We start from the raw sequence: 20,922 nt of genomic DNA, 5'->3' as shown, positions 1-20,922 counted from the left end.
CAATAAAAAGAATCGTACAGCCAGCCAATCCATATTTAAAAAAGCAATCAGTAAAACTTGTTATAGCTTCAAATCAAGTTTTACTAAATATATGATTGTCCCTCTCAACATGACCTTCTCTTAAATGTAGAATCTAATAGTTAATTGCTTGATGTCATAAGGGGTTAAATGAGTATAAAACTAGAGTCACTGTGTTTGAAACAGAAATTTAACTCAGGTCATTCTAACTCCAACATATAATTCAAACTAAAAAAGGGGGAGAGGGGACTCTTTGTATCTTTTACTGCAAAAGAAAAAAATGTGTACATATATGTGTGTGTGTGTGTATATATATATATATATATATTATATATATATATATATATATGTATATATATATGCACACACACACAAAAGGGGATCTCTCAAAATATTGATCCCCATAGTAAAAGTTCACTTCTTTAATTTGTAAAAAATACACATACACACACACGAATAAAAAAAAAAAACATTCACACTAATAATTCCAGAACAACTTAAAAAAAAAAAAAACCTTTGGTTGAATTTTAAAATTCCTAACTAAAATATATCTTTACTGAACTGCTACTCCAAAGCCTCAAAATCTTGTAGAGGAGACGTGAGTCCTTAAAAATTCTGGAAATGATGTGCAAGGTCTAGAGATTTCTCCCAAGTTGTAAAGGCTTCAGCTCTGCCTAGTAAAGAAAGGGATGCCATCAGCTGAGACAGGCGTGGCTCAGTCTGTAAAGGTCCATCATATAGGCCATCAGGTAATCAATGTTGTTGACCATGGTAACATGTGGACGAGGTTTTGATCGGCCTCAGTGTGCAGGCATGAGTACAGACTTCAACTTTTGAATGCCTGAATTAAATAACCCAACAAAGGATAGGTTCTGCTGTGTTCTTTGTCCATTAGCTGGGTTACAAGTCACAGGTACAGTCAAACTCCTGCAATAAAAGCAGAGCACAGAAATACTAACAACAGACCTCCCATTTCTTCATTCTTCTTCCTAGTCTTAGACATTATCTTACATTCCAAATTTTACCCCCTCCAGAATGAATAAATATTTTTTAAACCCAAATATATCTTGTCAACATTTCTCTTCCTGTAATAAAATCAGATCATAGGTAGGAATGACAATTGTCATACAAATAAGATACAATAATAGAAACTACCTATGTTAAGAACATTTTGCAAAAAGAGAGTGATGATGGGCAGAACCAGGGATTCAATATTGTCAAAAGAAATTCATTGAGTTTAAATTTAAATGAGGAGCCTCAAGAGTGTAAATATTTTAAGATCTCAGGGCCTATGATAAAGTACTTATCAAATTTTATGTGTGATTATATACATGATTTGAAGTAGTGTGTTATGACAGAGAAAGACCCAAGATTTAGGATAAGAACAGCTAGGTTCAAGTTTTGGTTCCCCAATTTACTAGCTATATGATGAATCAATCAATAAGCATGTATTAAGTACCTACTATGTGCCAGGCATTTTGCTAAGCCCTTTACAAATGTTATCTCATTCAATCATCACAACTCTAAAAACTGGGGGAACTGGGGAAGAAAGGTGATATATTATTATTATGTGATGTGATAGTTGAAGAAACTGAGTCAGAGGTTGTGACTTGTCCAGGGTCCAGAATCATATAAATATGAAGGTTTGAGAATGGATTTGAATTCGGGTCTTTCTGACTTCAGTCAGATGATTAGATGTTTTCTAAAGTCCCCTTCAATCCTAACATTCCAAGACTATGGTCTTCTCAGAGGACAGGCCTAACACAAAAACTCAAAAATTTTAAAATGCCCATTTCTGATATACTTATTTTTAAAATTCTCACTTAAGTTTGGAATTCAATTCTATGCTCTCCAACTTTAAATTCACTGCTCTAAGATACTAGCATCTCTCTCTCTCTCTCTCTTTTTAAAAATCAATCCTTCAACTACTTTTAAGGTAAGTGGGAGGTGCGCAGAGTAGCTGCAAGTGCAGCAGCTACTCATGGACCAAAATCCTGGCAAAGAAGCTTTTTGATCACCTCTTTTTTGACCCAGACAATTCCCTTCTCCTTGGGAAGCCTGATCCCTTCCTCCACACCTGAAGGGGCTAACCACAGGTACAAGGCTTAGTGTAGATTTAGAGAGGCTCAGAACACTTAAACTCAAGCAATTCATTAGCTTCCTCCTAGCAAGGATTACAGGTAGGTGCCACAGGGTGGCTCCTTTACTGCTTTCTAAAAAATGTTCCAAATCTTACACAATGGCCATGAGGATAAATATCTGGAACACAAGTTTTAAAATTACTTTGGTATCCATTTGAGATTCGTTATCTCTCTATAGGAGATCTAAATCCACTGTTTTGTTTCTTTCTTTCTTTTCTTTTTTTTTTTGCCTGAGGCAACTAGGGTTAAGTGACTTGCCCAAGGTCATACAACCAGAAAGTACTAAGTGTCTGAGGACAGATTTAAACTCAGGTTCTCCAGACTTCAAGACTGGTTCTCTATCCATTGCACAAACTAGCTGCCCTTTACTGTTTTGTTTCAAAGCTAATCAAAACCTTACTAGTGCTACTGCTCATCTAAAAAGGTCCTCAGCCTTTCCCTTTAGCTCACTGAAGAAAAGTACAAAAATAAATCCCTTTCTTCTTTCTTGCAGAGAAGATAAAAAATGTATCTGTTTGAGAAGTATGTATTTCTGTCTTGCTCTGATTAAGGCTTCCTCCCCCTCCCCACTTAAATAACCACAACATCTCTGAAAGAAGTCTAGAACTTTCCTCCTCACTGAAATCTCTTCTACTTAGGCACAAATAATGAGCTATTTAATATTAGGTTAAATATGAACAACAACTGAGGCTAATTAGATGAGGTTATCCCAACTAAAAGTTTTTTCTTTTACAAATTGGCCTAATATTATTTGTCACATCCACAAAATATTTTAAAGAATTAATAAAAGCAAAAATTAAACAAGTTTTATTATACTACCATTTCTCTGGTGATAGGCATAAACATCCTTGTGGGTGGCAAACATAAGAAAAGAATATGCTTCTGTTAAGGAAGTTCAAGGATGAACATTAAACACCTACTCTTATAATAAAACTAAATTAGTCCAAGGAGGCCAGTGATTTTAAAAAGTCCATATACACCAAATATTTATAGTAGCATTTTTTTTTTTGGTATTAACAAAGAACTGGAAACAAAGTTTCCCTAGACCTTAGTCTCACTATCTACCAAAAAAGGCAGAGAAGAAGACTGAAGGGCCTCTCAAGTTCTTTCCAGCTCTAGCTGTTAAGCAGGTTCTCACTTTCTAGATTTTCCCACTTCCTTCCTACTATGTTAGTAATAGTTATGAGTTTCTTATATTTGTATCCTCAGTCTCAGCACAATACATGGCATTAGAAAGTATTAAATAAATGCTGTCTATTATTTAGATCTATGACCTGAGAACCTGAGTGTTAGTCCCTACTCCAGCACCAAATAGCAACTACATTAAGAGGCAAGTCACTCTGGATTTCAAAAGTTGAGCTACATTATTTCTAGCTAATGATACTTTCAGCTCTGAAGTTTCTCATCCAGATGTAGCTTGGTTATACAAAAGCTCTTATCATATCAACAAAGCATTTAAGTATTTAGAAATTGGCCAACATCAAAGTGAGACTCTCCACTTCAATTAACCAAAAAAATGATTTATTAATTTATAAGCTATCCAAGGCAACAGAGTCAGAAAGTAGATGTAGATGCATCATAAGACCCACGATCTCATCAATGTAAATAATCCCTCAATCCATGTGACTCACAACCCATCAATGCTTACTATTCCTATATGATTCTTTTCCACAAAGGACACACCTCCTGAGTCTCAGTTTCCTAATCTGAAAATGGTGATGTTTGCATTATCTACCAAATATTGTTAAGGAGGGGGAAGTACTTTGTGAATCTTAAAATGCTATTTAATTATCACTATGGCAAATAGTTGTTGAGGCTATTAAGGCAGGTACAATATATAGATATTGGTCCCAGAATTGAACAATAAATAATTATCATGCTAAATCCCTTTAAGAAATTCCACAGTGCTTTCCATGATTCCAAAATGCCCAATGTTGCAAAAGCCCATCTTTAATACCAATATTTTCACGATGCTGTTTTGTGGCTATGAATTATGGAACAAAATGATCTCAAAAGGAATAAAATGACAAGTAACCCAAAACAGCAATGGAAAGATACACATTGGGTGTCAACAAGCTTCAGGGTATTACTTGATTAAAAAGCAGCATAAAAGACATTCTCAAGGGTATGAATGACCTTTCAGAAAAGGAGCAGGGTTGGTCATGTAATGAGAATAAGAGACAATAAATAGATGGACAGTGCAAGTGATACATGGGTACCTTCAAGATATTATAAGAACAAAAGGAAGGTCTCCAGCACATTGGTAGTTCCTCTACGAAGGATTTATGGTGAAAACCTGGACAAGAATTACAGGATAAGGAGGTGAGCAGAGGTTAACATCAGCCTTGGTGGAGGGAATACCCACACCAGTACAATTAAGAACCCCCACAGTAGCTATATAAAAGCACAATTAATTGATATGAGTTTAATCTCTTTATTTCCCCTACCCATTTCTTTTAAGAAATGAAACAATAGATTGTGAGGAAAATGCTTTGTAAACATTAGGATGCTATAAATGTGAGTTATTAGCATCATTATCATCATCACTAATAAATGACTTCAAAGAGATCAAGATCCTAGATAATTTAAAAACTGGTCAATCATGGCCAGTTGATTATCTGAGTTGATTATCAATAGTCAGAAACCAGATCACTTTCATTTCTCTAATGACAGTTTTCCAAGATAAAGCTTAGGAAAGGTAGAGAACACAGGAAGGCCAGAAGTCCTAATAAAAGTTTAATTATAAATTGTCAGCAACAATATTGATGGGATAGAATCATCAGTGGATGTTATCTTTATAAATGATCTCATTAGCACTTTTATTTCCAAAAGGTGTTGGAATGGTTTCTCTTCATTTTTCATAAATAAAGACAATCTCTTGGTCTTAAATGTTTCTCTTCCTACTCAGTCCTGGTCAGTCACAAACAAGAATCTACACATACTGAAAGAATATCTGATCTCAACCACTTACCCATCCTCTTTTGAACATAAGCCAAATCTTATAGTATTATTAAATTCTAACCTGACTAAACTAATAAGGAAAAAAAATGGAAACATATGAATAACTCAAACAATTCCCCATAGCTATGAAGTTAGAAAGAAAAGCCATATGAGATCCTAGGAGATAGCAGTCACCAACCCAAACTTTTGATAAGCTAATAAAACAATTATTACAGTAACACATATAAACTCGTTCCACAATTTATGCCCATTTAATTAGCACCCTGTGGGCCTTTAAGTGTTGGTGTACATTATGGATATTAAAATGTTTGACACATTTCTTGCTCATAGCTTGGCCACTATCCTGTTACAATTTCATTCTGAAATGAACCTACCTTATCCTCCCTCTGGTCATTGGGCCAAAAATGTTTCACAGCTTTCATTAAGCAAAGCATAATTCTTGGATCTGACATAGCAAGTGGGGGAGGTCAGGGACATGGAGAGACTGGTGAAACCCAAACCCTGAACAAGTGGAGCCTGAAACTATGCCTTGTGCTTTAATCCCTACAAAAGGGAGAGTCTCCAAAATTTAGCCAGGGGGCAGCCGCTAACACAGCTGTGCGGGTACAAACCAAGTAGCATTAACCTCTTCCTAGGCCCAGATAATATTCCACTATACTTGTTCAAATGAAACATGGATAAACTGTATATGACATGATGGCTTAAAGAAGACCACATGTATTAACAAAAAGGAAACTCTAAACTGTATAATCCAAATTAAACATCCCAATACACACTACTTATATTACAAACTCAAAAAGTAATGAGGATTTAGGAAACTAAAGATTATCTGCGCAAAAAAAATTTTTTTAAAGAAATGTTCTCCAGAATTTCATTTTTGGTTGAAATATCTTTATGGTCATGAGTTTCCAAGTGATTCTTGGGAGGACTCATTCAAAGAACAAAAATATGTTATAACAATTTAGAGTAAATTACATATATTTATCTTTAAAAGAGCAAATTATAGAATGACAAGGTATTTGAATGATTAAAAAATAAACAAAATTCTTTAAAAAAAAACAAAACCTTAAGGACCTTTTCTTTCTAAATTGCACTCAAGAGCTACAGTATGTTTCACAAACTTTTAACTTGAGAAGAACTGAAGAATGTGATCATAGTGGATAAGTGTAGTCCTCATTTCCTCGCAAAACCATAGGAACATATGGGAGGTGAGATCTGGAGATCCTACCCCAGAAAACTTGGTTCTCAGAGCTGAGAACACTGTCTTTCCCCTAGTATAGGGCCCTTCAAACTGAGTTCTCTCAAGATATCAAAACAGAGAGATATACACCTCCCCCTTTTGTATCCCCAAGTGACTAATATTTGTGAGTTCTACTAATATAACAACCAGTCTCCAAATGTTCTATGGTCAAATGAACTTAGAAAACAATGATCCAGTCTATTATAAAAATATTTCTCTTTTTAGCTGTCCTTTTTCCTATTCACACAAAATATACGGACAGACTTAAAAGTGTCCTCTCTCCTATCAAATTTCCTGCTTGTACTTGGTCTAGATGGGTTTTTTGTCCTTACCATGTCTTCCTTGTATTATACTTTTCCATATACATATTGTATTCTCCCAGTAATGTACTAAGCTCCTTTATGTTCATCTTTTCAGATAATGGCAAATTGACTTGCACAAAATAGGGATAAAACTTTATTATTTTTATTGTTTTTCCTAATGGAGCACTAATGTTTCTTACAATCTCCTTTAAAGCATTTTAGAAACCAAATGACCAAATGTTCCTATTATCATCACTATAATTATTACTAACTGATGATATTAATAATAATAATAGCAGCTCCCATTTATAGTAAGCTTTTATACTTTACAAAGCACTTTCCTCCTACACCCTGTGACTTAGGCACTGGCACTCACAGCAAAGAATAAATGCCAAGGCCTTGCTTACTGACTCATGAGAGTTATAGACATAATTACTATACACCCCATTATAAAACTGCATCCTGATCCAGAGAAGGGGGATTATTTTCTGGAGATACTAGTCAGGACAACTATATATCCCTTGCTCCTTCCCTGGGCTCTTTTTATTTTTGTCTCCTCTGTCCCCACCCTCTCTGGCCACCTGCCAAGAGATTCTTTGGGTTGTATGTGTTCTGCCACAGTTCATACTCAACTTACTCAGAACTGCTGCTGCTACAGCTGCTGCTGTTGCCGTGGCTCACAGAGTCTGTGGGCCTGCCTTGGTCCAGAACCCGGAGCCCCAGGGAGCTGACCGCTCGCATTAAAATTGTTTTCATTGCTTCTGCTGAGAGCTTCTCCAGGACGATCACCCGGCACCGACTGAGAAGTGCAGCATTGACCTGGAAGGAAGGGTTTTCCGTAGTGGCTCCAATCAGGGTCACCGTCCCGCATTCCACGTGAGGAAGAAAAGTGTCCTAGCCATGGGAGGAAAGCAGAAGAAACTGATTCCAGTTAATGACAACCTGCAAAAACCAATGTGAGTTAGTTACTAGCACATGCTTTTTGGTTTCTGTCTTTGGGGTTTATATGCATCATCTTCTATTTAGTGAAATATAAATGTGGGTACCAATTATTTTGGTGAATTGGGCTCTTGTCGTTGACTCCAGAAAGAACTTTCTGAGTCACCATAAAATGTATGAGCTCGTCTTCCTTGGATAGACAAACTAATGTATGTGGAACGCTAATCTAGTTTTGACATAAATGTTACTTTTTTCTGGATAAGGAATCTTTGTCCCTAACTACTTCTCCTATACCTTCTCATCCTTCCACTTTGCCCAAGTTGAAATGAAACAATCAGGTTAAAATCAGAACCTTTTCTTTGTTTTTCCCCAAAAAAGAATATAAATATGAAAAAAAAAGCACCATTCATTAATAGACACAATTTTTCTCCCTTTGCGACCTACTTAACCATGCTATTATCCTTCCAAAAACTCTTGTGGGCTATGTGACTTTCAGAAGGTATGAAATATAATCAACAGAGGGCTAGCCTTGGAGTCAGGAAGAGCAGGGTTCTAATCCTGCGTCTGACACTGACTGGGTAAGTCACTTAACTTCCTCAGTGTCCCTGCTAATTCTCTTAATAGTATAAATTATGGATGAGTTGCTAATATGCATAGGTGAAAAAAGTTTCTGCACCCCAAATTTCCTACAACAATGTCCTGCAAAATCCAGGCCCTTCAAAAAAAAAAAAGATAAATGAAGAAATTTAATCAATCAGCAATTCAATCCCAAGATTGAATTACTGATTGCAAAATGAAACAAAAGCAAAGTTCACTTAGAGAACAGCTTTTAATTTCAATTTATAATTTCTACCCCTGGCTAAAATATTAAAATAAAAAAATTCAAGAAAAAGTTCCTCACCTACAAAAACTTTTATTCAGCATTAATTGAGGGAGATTCCAAAGTATACTGGTTCACTTAATGCATAAGTGAAACCTAGATTTCATTTTTATTTTAGAAAGCCAGACAAAAATCATAATAAAGATCGAAATACCTGACTTTAGAGATTTATCTAAGAAAAAGTAGGCTCATAGGGAAGAAAAGGCAGATCCTTCAGGGACAAAAATACAAATTCTATTTTACATAAAGGAAAAAAATAATAATTATGCTTTTGAAAACAATTATATGAATCAAAATATAAATTAGAAATCCTAAAGAATGGAAATTTAGTCCAACATTGTCTTTATTCTTGATGCTTCATGAAAAGTATTTCAATTCCCAAGTGGAAAAATCACTCCCAAGTAAATAAAACAAAACACTCTGAAGGAGTGAAAAAAATCTAGACTTTTTAAAGGTGTTTAGACAGACCAGTCTTATATTTCTTCTCTGAAGCAAAAAAATCACAGGTTTAGAGAGCTGTATGGTTCAAAAATGTACATCTAGTTCAATCCCATATTTTAGATAAGAGATGAGATATCAGGGCCCAGAATTTCAATTTCTTGCTCAAGACTGCATGGATAAAAAGTGGCAGAACTAGGATTCAAATCTACTGCTTCAATGCCCTGTTCTGTGCATTACCTTTAATTTTTGTAACCCAGTCCACGTCCCTTCTTATGAAATTCTAAGGGTCACCCTAAGATGAAGAGAAAATATTAAGTACCTGCTGAGATTTATTGAAACGATGAATCTCATCAATAAAGAGGATGGTTTTTCTTTTGAAAAAGTTCTTTTCATTTTGGGCTTGTTTTATGACATCTCGGACATCACTTGTCTTGGCGCTTGTTGCAGACAGAGTCACAAATCTCATGCTATTTTTCTTGCTGTTGTTGGCTATGATATATGCCAAAGTTGTCTGAAAAAAAAAATGACAAGCACAGAAACCTTATGACACTGGTTCAACCCAAACAAGCACTTGCTGCACTAGCCAACCCAAAAGAGCAGCCCAGAACAATTTAGCTGCCTCTACACTTTAAAAAGGAATTTATCAGTGTAATAGCAATTTCAAAAGCTCAAATAGCCTTCTTATCCTTCCCTCCCCCTAAAGAAATCAGGAGAAACAGGAAAGCAACTAAATCTCTTCCTGACTCTGAATCCTCTTCTTCCTACTTCTCCTTTCTTGATCCCCCTTTCTAGGCCTGTAGAATCTTTGGTATCCCTGCAAAAAAGAACCAGTATCCTAATTTAGCATTGGATGACAGCTGTAGTATCTCACTAAAGCAAACAAAAAATTCTCCCACCCCCATTCTATTTCTCTTTATGGCAGAAACAAAGGAAAAGATACAAGGGAGGAGATAAAGATCACTACATAGTAGAATTGGATGGGACTTAAGACTCTACATCTACTGTCTCCCCTTCTCCCATTTAATAGGTGGGAAAACCAGTGACATAAAGTTTAGAAGAAGCCTATAAACTTTATAGAACTCACTCATATGATTTGCTACTTAAGTGATTGCATTTCAATTTTAAATGACTACAATTTCCTTTTTTAAAGTAAATTTTTATTTTTACCATCTTTACCACTGCCTAAATTTTGTCTTGGATTCCTCTTCCTTCTCCCAGAAAGACATTCTTCATAACAAAGAATTTTTTCAATTCTCTTCTTCAATGCAAAAAAGTAATACCTACTTTATTATTATTAAAAGATATGGGCAGATAAGTCTAGGCTGAAGAAAGGAGATTGGGAGGAAGAAGAGGAAAAAGGGGGAAGGGGGATGAAAAAGAAAACTATTTCAGGAAGACAAAATCCCTTCCTTGTTGTTAATAGCAAACTAGACCTTAATGAATTGTTCAAAGATTCAAAAATTTAAAACCTTCAAAAAGAAACTCTACATGCAAAATATATATATTTCCAATTTGCCAGGTTGCAAAAAGAAATACAAGCCAAAACAAAAATAAAATTAAAAAAAATTTTAAGTATGCTTTAATCTGCATTCAGAAGTCCTAAATTCTCTCTCAAGAGATAAATACCATTTTTCATCATGAGTCCTTTGGATTGGTTTTGGATTGTCTTGATGAGAGTAGCTAAGTCTTTCATGGCTGATCGTTCTTACAATGTTGCAGATAATGATCTCCTGATTCCCTTTGTTTGAATCAATTCACATAAGTCTTTCTAGATTTCTCTGAAACCATCTTCTTCATCATTCATCATTTCTTACAGTTCTAGGAGAAAGTAAGGTTGGTGACTTTGCACAGCTCTCCTCTCTTAAATCAAATTCACCTGCAAGTCATGTCATCATCTCTCTGATGTCAAGGTTGTCTTCAAGATGAAGAACAAACAACAATAACAACCACCACCTCTTGGTTTTTCTAGCACATCCCCTGACCTTGGGAACCTAGCTTACCACATCACAGATGCCATGACTATTGGTCAGCAACCATTCCATTAAGCAGTGTCCCTCCTAAATCCATTTGCCTGGCCCATTGCCATGAGCTTTCTTCTTCCTTGATTGCCAATACAACCCCAAACACCTTTTCTTCACCATGTGACGGCTCCAATGCCAGTACATCCATTTCAGTGGTGATCCACAAGAAGCTGAAGGGCAAACCTTCTGGAAAGCATCACTCCACCAATCTCCACCCCTTCCCCCAAAGGTCACACTAGAAAAGGAATTAAGCCAGGAAAGGATAGCAATGGAAAAGATATTCAGAACTACAGTAAAACAAAAAAGTTATTTGGAGGTTTGGATTAATTTACACACAACACAGGAGATAAAATGCCAAGTGAGGAACTCTGAAATTAAAGACTCAATACTCAAAAAACAAAGGTGCAGTTCAGATGATAGACCTTAAGTCAAGAAGATATAGTACTCAAGCAACTAAGACTAGAAGTAACAAAGTAGATCCAATATGTATTGGTTGAGGGAATTTCTTCAATAAAATCATAGTTCTGTTTTCCCTTCCCTGTTAAAAAAAATCTTAAAAGAAAAAAAAAGTAAAAATTGTGGTACAGCTAAAAGAAGTTTAATGGAAAGCCCTGCTTTCTCACAACCTCCCTGATGGCCCAAACAAGTTCCTGGCTTCCTAGTCTGAGATTGGGTGGTAGCTTCTTTTGCATACCCACAACATCTTCCACACCACCGACCTTTTCTCCTATATGGACTTGCTGAGGAAAAAATGACAAATGAAGGGGCGAGGGGAGTTCATACTAAGATGAAACATTACTTGTATACTCTCCCAATTTTTTTTGCAAGAAACCAATTGGAAGGCAATCTGGTATAGTGACCAGAAGGCCAGGATCAGGAAAACCTGGGATTCAAATCCTCAAATCCTTCAAAATGTGGATACATGCTAGCCGGGGAGAAGGGGGAGGGGGAGAAAGGGAGGAGGGCCAAGCATTAAACTTCTCAATGCCACCAAGAAACTCCCCCCAAATTACCTAAACCAATCAGCATTGGTTAAGAAAAATTTCTGTACTAGACACTCCATCAATGAAAGTATAAGTACAAGGAAAGAACAACAAAATAAGGCAACAAATATGCCTCCAGGCTGTCACTTTTGAGTCCTATTTAATTATTACAGTACCTTAGCATTTCAAAAGGAAAATGAATAGCCTAATGTACTTGTAGAATAATCCCAAAATGTTCTGAAAAAGAATTTAAATTAAAGATGTTTGGCGACAAGCTCAAGTTTACAAGTTCTTTAGTAATTAATTTATTTATCATAAAAATGAGCCTTGAATCCTACTAAGATTATAGTTGCATTACAAGTAATGATGCCTATAACTCTTACTATTTGTTGATGTATCTCTATTTTGTATTCTTGAATCATATAGATACATCAACAAATAGTATTTGTTCTTAAAGCTGAAATAATATTTATCAAACAGAACTGCCACTTTACTTAGCAACTGCTTGTATGCAATCCAGTCTTGAAATGGTCACTAGAGTCTTCCTATACAATTTAGACTAGAAGAATGCAGCTTTAATACTGAATAGGCCAGCGGAAAAACATTTTAAAATATCACTTTTTAGACTTGAAAAATAACTGCCCTCCCCTCCACTTTATTAGGACACCTCTTTAGAAAAATAGGTTATTTTTACTGTTTACTAACAGAAAGGCCCATCAAATTTCTGTTTAGAACCATGTATTTAAATTTCAATAAACACGCAATTCTAATAACAGTCCTAACACCTACTCGACACCAAGAGAGTTGGGAACTGATGTGTTTTCCCTCCTTCCAAAGAGGACAGAGGAAGGGATAGTGTTTAATGTGGATATAATGACAAATGAGTGCAAAAAAACCAGGATACCCAATTATTTAAGTATTGTATCCCTTGTATTTCCTTTGTTTTGGCCAAAAGAAGAAATAAGAGTGATAGCGAGAGAATTTTTTTTTCTTTAGTTAGAGTACAGCTGTCACACAAAAAATACAAACATCCCTAATATAATATTATTAAAGAACACTCCACAAACAACTTTTTAAATGCTTACTCTGGCCATTTTCTCTGAGCTAATAATCAGCAAAAAATAACTGAAATAATAGCAAAGGATACTTATTTATTTTGTCTCCACAGGACTAGAGTTAAAGTAGTATTCAATTATGTCACTGGGAGGGCAATTCTTTCCCTGAAAAAGAAACTTTTCTTTTGGTTCACAGGCCAATCAACAATCAATAAGGGGAACTCCCAGGATAGAAATTCCCTCCATAGATGCAGTCTGGTAACTCATTTATAATTTATATTTACAAAGTGGCCCGGAATGCTGAGACTCACATGGCAAAGAGCAGGTCTTCCAGACCCCTTTAGCTACTAATTGGAAATGTCAAATTGGCCAAGGTAAAACTTCCAAAACCAAATTCTGAACTCCATTTTTCTGGTAATAATGAGGTTCATGTATATTTTGTTTTTGGCTGTGATTTGAATTTTATTGGTGTGTTAAATAAACTTATTGGTGTATTACACTCTCCAGAGAAAAGTCTATCATAGTTTATAAAAACTGAACTTCAACTGTTAGTTGCCAGGAGCACTGGGGAGTTAAGTGACTTGAGCAGAGTCTTTCCATCCATTAAGTGGGGCTACACCTGGCCATAAATCCTTGTTTCTAATCAGGTCCTCTGATCCTAAGGTTAGCTCCAGAGACTCAACAATTGTCTCTTTCTAATAATTAAAAGGATGAATGTTATATTTGCCTTAATGAATCCAATCCAATTAAGTTCACAAATAAAGACATATCCTGTTATTATTTCTTATAAAAGTAGGCACCCAGAGCATCTTTCCAAAAGATATAAAATGTGAGTTCCAGTGCCCTAGCTTTGAGATTCATTAGCTCAATTAATTTTTGGCAAATCATATCCCCTTTGGTCCTATGTCACTTTCTGTAAAATGGGCAACAGTAATTTTAGGGAATTGTAAAGTCTGAATTCTTTACAACTTGTGAGAGATAATGTATGTAAAAAGACATAAACTAAAATGAAAAACAGATGTACAAATGCAAGGTATACTTTGAATTTAAAAACATCCGTCTATTGAGCTCTTATCTGGCCCCTAGTTATTTTATCTCGGTTTTGAAGGGGGTTAAGTGATCAGAAAGAATTAGTGCACTTGCTATCGTCTGATAAGTTATTACTCTAGTTTTTAAGCTGCAGGTGCCAACTGTAATTTAGGGCCAGTGCGTTCCATTACATGACTACAAGGAACTGTCTTTTGCCCCTATATTATTCCCAGCCCTTAGCACAGTGCCTAAATATAGGAGGCGATTAATAAATGCTGGTTGATTGATTGTCCTATTTCAATCTCTTGTCACTCTACTGTCTCACTTAAGTCGAAAGCTACAGAATTATAAGTAGCAGTCAACTTCAAAGAGAGCACATAGGATGTGGAGTCAGATTTTGGATCGGAGTTTACATCCTAGAACTTTTTCTTTTATTAAAGAAAGTTGAAGGGGAGGAGTGTGGGGTTGGGGGGATCATTTAACCTCTTAGAGCCTAGAGTGAATCATGTGTGAAATGAGGGGGTGGGACTAGAATGTAACTCCAAGGTCCTTCCTATTCTAAAGCTCTAATTTGGTATCTGTTGGTCACCCAAAGAGAGAAGGGAGGATTTTGGGCTAAAATATTCTCTGCATCATTCATGCAGAAGCTTGCACCCTTCTAGGAGCAGCTGCCTAGGCCTCTGAGCCATTGTATTAACTCGGGCATTTTAAAAAGCACTAACAATAGGTCCCGGGGCACCAAGAGAAAGAAAGCTTAGCTCCGAGGTGGGGGAAGGGGAGAGGGCTCCCGTCCTCCTTGAGGGCGAACCCCCACTCACCTTGCCGCATCCCGGGGGCCCCCAGAGGATGAGGGAGGGGATCTCGTTGGACTCGAGGAGGGATCTGAGCAAGGTCTCCTGGCCCACCACCTTGTTCTGCCCTATGTACTCCTGCAGCGTGGCGGGGCGCATCTTGTCGGCCAGAGGCTTGCCCACCAGCTTCTGCCAGATCTCCTCGCGGGCTGGGGGCCTCGGCTGAGCGCGCCCGGGGCCCAGGTGACCGGCGCTCTCCCGGAAGGCGGCGGTGGAGGGCGCCGAGGCCTCCCAGTCCTCCTGGTCCTCTTCGTCGTCGTCCTCGTCTCCCATTGCCGCCGCCGCCGCCGCGGCAGCGGCCGCCACCTCTTCATCGTCGTCTTCATCCTCGTCGTCCTCGGAGCGCTCACTCTCCTTCCAGCACCGCGGGGATGCGGAAACGGTGGCGGCTGAGGAGGAGGCGGTGGCGGACGCCGAAGCTGCAGCCGCCACCGGCCTTTTACCGGACACCTTCCTCCGCAGGGGGAGTGGGCTCCCGGCCGGGCCCCGGGCGAAGGCGGGGATGCCGTGGGCACCGGCACAGGGGCTGGGGCAGCGGTCGTAGGGGTCCCTGCCGTCGGGTGGCCCCGGCTCGTCGGGCTCCTCGGCCTCGCCGTCGCTGCTCTCACCGGTCGGAGTGGCGGGAGGCAAGCGCAGGGAGCCCCCGGACAGGCGCCTTCTCTTGCAGCTGCCCGGCGGTGGCGGTGGTGGCGGTGGTGAGCTCGGCCTCCTCCCGGGCTCGGCTGACCCAAGGCTCTCGTCGTCGTCGGGCTCCGAGAGGCCGGCCGGGTGCAGCAGCAAACATCTGTCCAGGTGCGCGTTGATGTGGGCGGCGGGCAGCGCCTGTTGGCACACCGGGCACTGCACCTGGTGCAACTGCGACAAAAAAGGGTCGTCTTCCGGCCCGCTCACCTCCATCGCGGCCCTTTCTTTCCCCCAACCCCCGCTCCGGCCACCGCCGGAACCCGCCCCGGCTCCCAGGCCCTGCAAGAAGCAAAGGCCTCCACCGGGAGCCCCGGGGCCGAGAACTGACGGGCGGCTTCTGGGACGCCCGGAGTCCGGCCGGAGACGCGCCCGGGAACGGGGAGAGGGAGAGGAAGGAAGGGGCACTCCAAACTTCCCGTCCCGGCCCGGGCTCGGGCCTGCGGCGCCTCGAGCAGCACTTCGGGAGCTGTAGTCCCGCCGCCGCCGTCGCCGCCGTAGCCGCCGTCGCCCGGGCTCGGCCGCGCCCAGCCCCACTTCCTGCTTGCTCCGCTGCCGGGAGTGGGGGTGGGGGGAGAAGAGCCTTGGGGGTGGTCTTGGCGGGAAGCGCCGCTACTTTGTGTCTTTTCTTTACCTCCCAGGGGCTCAGAGCTAGGCGGAGGAAAAAAGTGCTTCAAATTCGAGAGCATCTAGATTGGGTTGGGAGCTGCGGGGGTAAAACTGTATTATTGTCCGCCTTTTACGCTTGACAGTTTCTCTTCCCCCCCACCCCCCTAATCCTTCTCAGCTGCCCTGAACTTCTAGGAACAGATGGGGAGTTAGAGAAAGAGCTCTTTGATTGAGTTGAGGTTTGCAACTCAGGAATATAGTATTCTTTTTTCTTTTTTTAAAAATCACACACACACACACACACACACACACACACACACACACACACACACACACACACACACACACACACACACACACACACCTCTACACCCCTTGTTTTATTATAAAAACCACCACCACCAGCAACATAATTACATCTTTAGAAAGGACTTTAAGGTTTATCAGGCATCTTCCTCACAATAACGTTGTTACTTAGTGTTATTTTTACAAACATTATTGTTATTTTAACATTTTATGAATGAGAAAATGGAGGGTCACTGCAACCTTTATTAAGTTGATGTAACCATGTTCAAACCAAAACACTCTTATACTGCATGGACTCAGAATTAGAATTATCGTTAAAGGGTCTTCTAAATTTATCTGATCATCTAATTCGGTAAGAAGGACCAGAATAGGAATCTCCAGAGTGATCATATTGTCTCTCCTTCTTTGGTGACTGAGCCAGTCCGGTACCCAACCTGAGCTTCTCCTTTCTTAATCTGTAAAATACGTGGGGGTTAGACTTGATAACCTCCAAGGTTTTTTTAGGCTCTTAACATATCCCATTCAACAATTCATTTTAAGTTACTGGCCAGTACAGAGCATGTTATTGTTGTTCAGCCGTCTTTGTTTTTTTTTTTTTTTTTGTTTGTTTGTTTGTTTTTGGGGGGGGGTTAGGCTTTTGGGGCTCTTCATGACCTCATTTGGGTTTTATTTAGCAATGATACTGTAGTCGTTTGTAATTTTGTTCTCTAGCTCATTTTACAGATGAGAAAACTGTGGCAAACGGTGAAGTGATTCCCCCAGAGTCACAGTAAGTAAGTGAATGAGGTCAGATTTGAACTCAGGAAGATGTCTTTCTGACTCCAATTACGACACTCTATCCACTTCCACACCCAAAGTATAGTACATGTGATAATAGATTTAAACATGTAAGAGACCATAAATTTTCTTTTGCCATATCCCCTTCATTAGTCAGGGGTCTTTCTGAGCTAGATGCTGGCCCCCAAGACACAGGTGATCCTTACCTTTAGGAAGCTTACTCTTGAGTAAGGAGATAAAAGACATATAAAATGAACATCTTTATGTTATGTTACAGCTAACATATATAAAGTGTTTTTAGATTTGCAAAATATCGGAAAATACAAATCATCTCATTTGATTCTTACAACAATCAGGTAAACTTTAGGAGGGCAATAGAAAGAAAAGTAAAGCTAAATTTAGTGAGATCTTTGGAAGAAGCCATAAATAACCTGAGGGAATCAGGTATGATTTGCTGAGAAGATAGGATTAAAATTGGGAATATGTTAGCCATAGTGGAAAGAGAGGAACACATTGTAAGGACTTTGCACACAGTCTGGAGGGAAGCACATATATGACTGAAAAGCTAGAGGAGTACCAAATTGTGGAGAAAAGAAAGCTTAGAAAATTTTATCAGTAAATAGTAGTGGAGCTAATGTGTTTAATGTTCAGAACCAGACTACAAATTCATAGTTGCCATTCTTTTTGGCAAAATATAAATTTATTTAGAAGAAGTTACAGACAAAATGAAGAGATACAATAAACACCATGAATGATAAATATGAAATAGATTTGGGAGAATAGGATTATCAAGGAATGGTGAAAGAATCCATTAAAGGAAAATGTCATGAAGTGGGAGTATGCCATTGACTGGCAAGATAAATCCATAAAGGAGTTTAACACTCTAAAAGAGTTAGCTGTATGAGAAGGAGAAAGACACCATTAGGCATGGTGGAAATGAAAGGAAAGACACCATGAAGCAGAATGCCTGTGGCAGGTTATACCCTAAAAGGAGTTCCGCAAAGATGGCATGAGCCATGGACAGGTTTATAGGGGAAATTTAACATTGGAGATTTGACATAATCTTAATTTCTGACTGGACATACCAAGGTGGAGCTACCACAACCTCCACAGAGAGTGGGACTGTAAGGTTGAACTGATATGCAACAGGGCTCTTCCCTACCCTTTTTCTCTGCCAGCCCCATCTAGTAACCCAGGACTTCAACATAGTCACTGAAGATTTTTGAGAAGAGTAATATTAAAGGCAGAAGAATGGTGGTTCTGAGAATGGTGTGAAAAATGGATTGGAAAGAGGAAAAAAAATGGAAGCAGAAAGACACATTAAGAGAGTTCTGGCAAACTGTCCATATTGGTGATGGTGGTAGTGGTAGTGATAATTGAAATTTTATAACACTTTAAAGTTTGCAAAGATGTTTTGTTGCATATGCAGATTTCGCAGATAACTTTTTATCTTACTTCCCAGACTTTTCCCAACTTGTACTTCTTTCTATCTCCACTCATTTCCTAACTCTCCCTTTATCTGTTGTTTTCTTTATTAGAATAAAATTTCTTTGAGCTCAGGGGACTATCTGACTTGCATTTGTATCTCCAGTGCTTAGCACTTAATAAATCCTATCTATCCTGTCCACCCATCTGTCATTTTATTTGAACCTTACTACTCTATCAGGTAGACAGTATAAGTATTAGTATTCTTATTATAGGGCAGCTTACTAATGATGTAGTGGCTAGAGCACTGGGCCTGGAGTCTGGAAGATTCATTTTCCTGAGTTCAAATCTGGTCTCAAACATTTGTAGCTTTGTGACTTGAGCAAGCTACTTAATCCCAATTGCCTCAATTTCCTCATCTGTAATATGAGCTGGAAAAGGAAATGGCAAACCACGTCAGCATGCTTACTGAAAAAAAAAAAATGGGGTCATATAGAACTGATATTAATGGGGTTTGTCGCCAAATGTTGGCAAGAGGGGATATAACACCCCAAAAGTATATTAGAATTACAGGCTGTCTTTCAGAGTGTCTCAAAAGGATTTGTAGGCTAAGATGTCCCCAAAACAAGAGGCAAAGAATTCATTGCAGCAAGGTTTTTAGCATATCCATATGGGGTTTTTAGTGAAGAAAAGGGATTTTAGCTGTTAATAAGGGGAAGATGTCTTAAGACATGATAAGTTTCTAAAAAATAAACCCACAACTATAAAGTGGGCTAAAATCCTAAAAAAACAGTTGATGGGCTAAATTGGGAGGTTATAGAAGTAAATCAATTAAGCTTTTTATGAAATATAACCTCAGGGCTTGACTTCATAACTTTTTTTTTATTATAGCTTTTTATTTACAAAATATATGCATGGGTAATTTTTCAACATTGACCCTTGCAAAACCTTCTGTTCCAACTTTTCTCCTCCTTTCCCCCCACCCCCTCCCCTACAGGGCAGGTAGTCTGATACATGTTAAATATGTTAAAGTATATGTTAAATCCAATATATGTATATATATTTATATAGTTATCTTGTTGCACAAGAAAAATCGGATCTAGAAAGAAAGAAAAAAAAACTGAAGAAGGAAAACAAAAATGCAAGCAAATAACAGAAAGAATGGGAATGCTATGTTGTGGCCCACACTCAATTTCCATGGTCCTCTCTCACTGAACAATTGGAACTAATCCTCTCATTGTTGAAGAGAGCCATATCCATCAGAATTGATCATCATTTAATCTTTTTGTTGCTGTGTACAGTGTTCTCCTAGTTCTGCTCACTTCACTCAGCATCAATTCATGTAAGTCTCTCCAGGTCTCACTGAATCATCCTGTTAGTCATTTCTTACAGAACAGTAATAAATAACATGCATATAACACAATTTATTCAGCCATTCTCCAATTGATGGGCATCCAGTTTCCAGTTTCTGGCCAGTACAAACAGGGCTGCCACAAACATTTTGCCACCTACAGATCCCTTTCCCTTCTTTAATATCTCTTTGGGATATAAGCCCAGTAGTAACACTGCTGGGTCAAAGGGTGTGCACAATTTGATAACTTTTTGAGCATAGGTCCAAATTGCTCTCCAGAACAGTTGGATTCATTCACAATTCCACTAACAATGTATCAGTGTCCCAGTTTTTCCACATCCCCTCCAACATTAGTCATTATCTTTTCTTGTCATTTTAGTCAATCTGAGAAGTATGTGGTGGTATCTCAGGGTTGTCTTAATTTGCATTTCTCTGATCAATAGTGATTTGGAACACCTCTTCATGACTTGATAACTTTCTGATTGAATATGGTAAATTGTGGGATCTCCAATTTGTCAAAGCAAGGAACAAAGAATTTACTTAAGAACAAAAGGTCCACTTAAGGATTCTTATCTGTGCTTCTCACTGCTTGCCTCTGGGAGTAGCTTGGCTTCCAGATTGTATACAGTAATTCAGATCCTCTCCTATTAACATCCCTCCTTATAATCTACCTAGCTACCAAAAAACCTGGTTTTTTTGGGGTCTTAGCTTACTCCATTAATACTACTAAACAACTATGGCAATAAACATTATTATAAAGAGACAAATCATAATTAAGAGATAAGATTTAGACCCCAGGCCTGATTACACGTTCATCACTGTCCACTAATACTAATAATGTTAACTAACAAATTCTACTCTTTAAAGGTTTACAAAGCACCATATGTATATTGTTTCATCCTATTAGGGTAG

The 20,922-nt window shown here is 38.6% G+C and overlaps 2 protein-coding genes across 4 annotated transcripts in view; one reads left to right on the top strand and one right to left on the bottom strand.

Annotated features, from left to right (window-relative positions):
* The window catches only part of WRNIP1 (WRN helicase interacting protein 1), a 29,726-nt gene extending 13,869 nt beyond the window's left edge, over window positions 1–15,857 (bottom strand). For both annotated transcript variants that reach the window (XM_051970787.1, XM_051970788.1), the window contains exons 1-3: window positions 14,829–15,857; window positions 9,242–9,433; window positions 7,300–7,556 (exon numbers count right to left, since the gene is read on the bottom strand). In XM_051970787.1, coding sequence (XP_051826747.1) covers window positions 7,300–7,556; window positions 9,242–9,433; window positions 14,829–15,758 — 1,379 coding nt within the window. In that variant the 5' untranslated portion in view covers window positions 15,759–15,857. The remainder of the gene's footprint in view (window positions 1–7,299; window positions 7,557–9,241; window positions 9,434–14,828) is intronic.
* Window positions 7,529–20,922, top strand: part of MYLK4 (myosin light chain kinase family member 4) — a 152,843-nt gene continuing 139,449 nt past the window's right edge. For both annotated transcript variants that reach the window (XM_051970791.1, XM_051970789.1), the window contains exon 1: window positions 7,529–7,618. In XM_051970791.1, coding sequence (XP_051826751.1) covers window positions 7,563–7,618 — 56 coding nt within the window. In that variant the 5' untranslated portion in view covers window positions 7,529–7,562. The remainder of the gene's footprint in view (window positions 7,619–20,922) is intronic.

This window comes from Antechinus flavipes, chromosome 1 (genome assembly GCF_016432865.1).
Source record: "Antechinus flavipes isolate AdamAnt ecotype Samford, QLD, Australia chromosome 1, AdamAnt_v2, whole genome shotgun sequence".
In the NCBI taxonomy this organism is placed as follows: domain Eukaryota; kingdom Metazoa; phylum Chordata; class Mammalia; order Dasyuromorphia; family Dasyuridae; genus Antechinus; species Antechinus flavipes.
The sequence above is the reverse complement of the archived record's forward strand: the minus strand, read 5'-3'. Positions and strand labels throughout refer to the sequence as shown.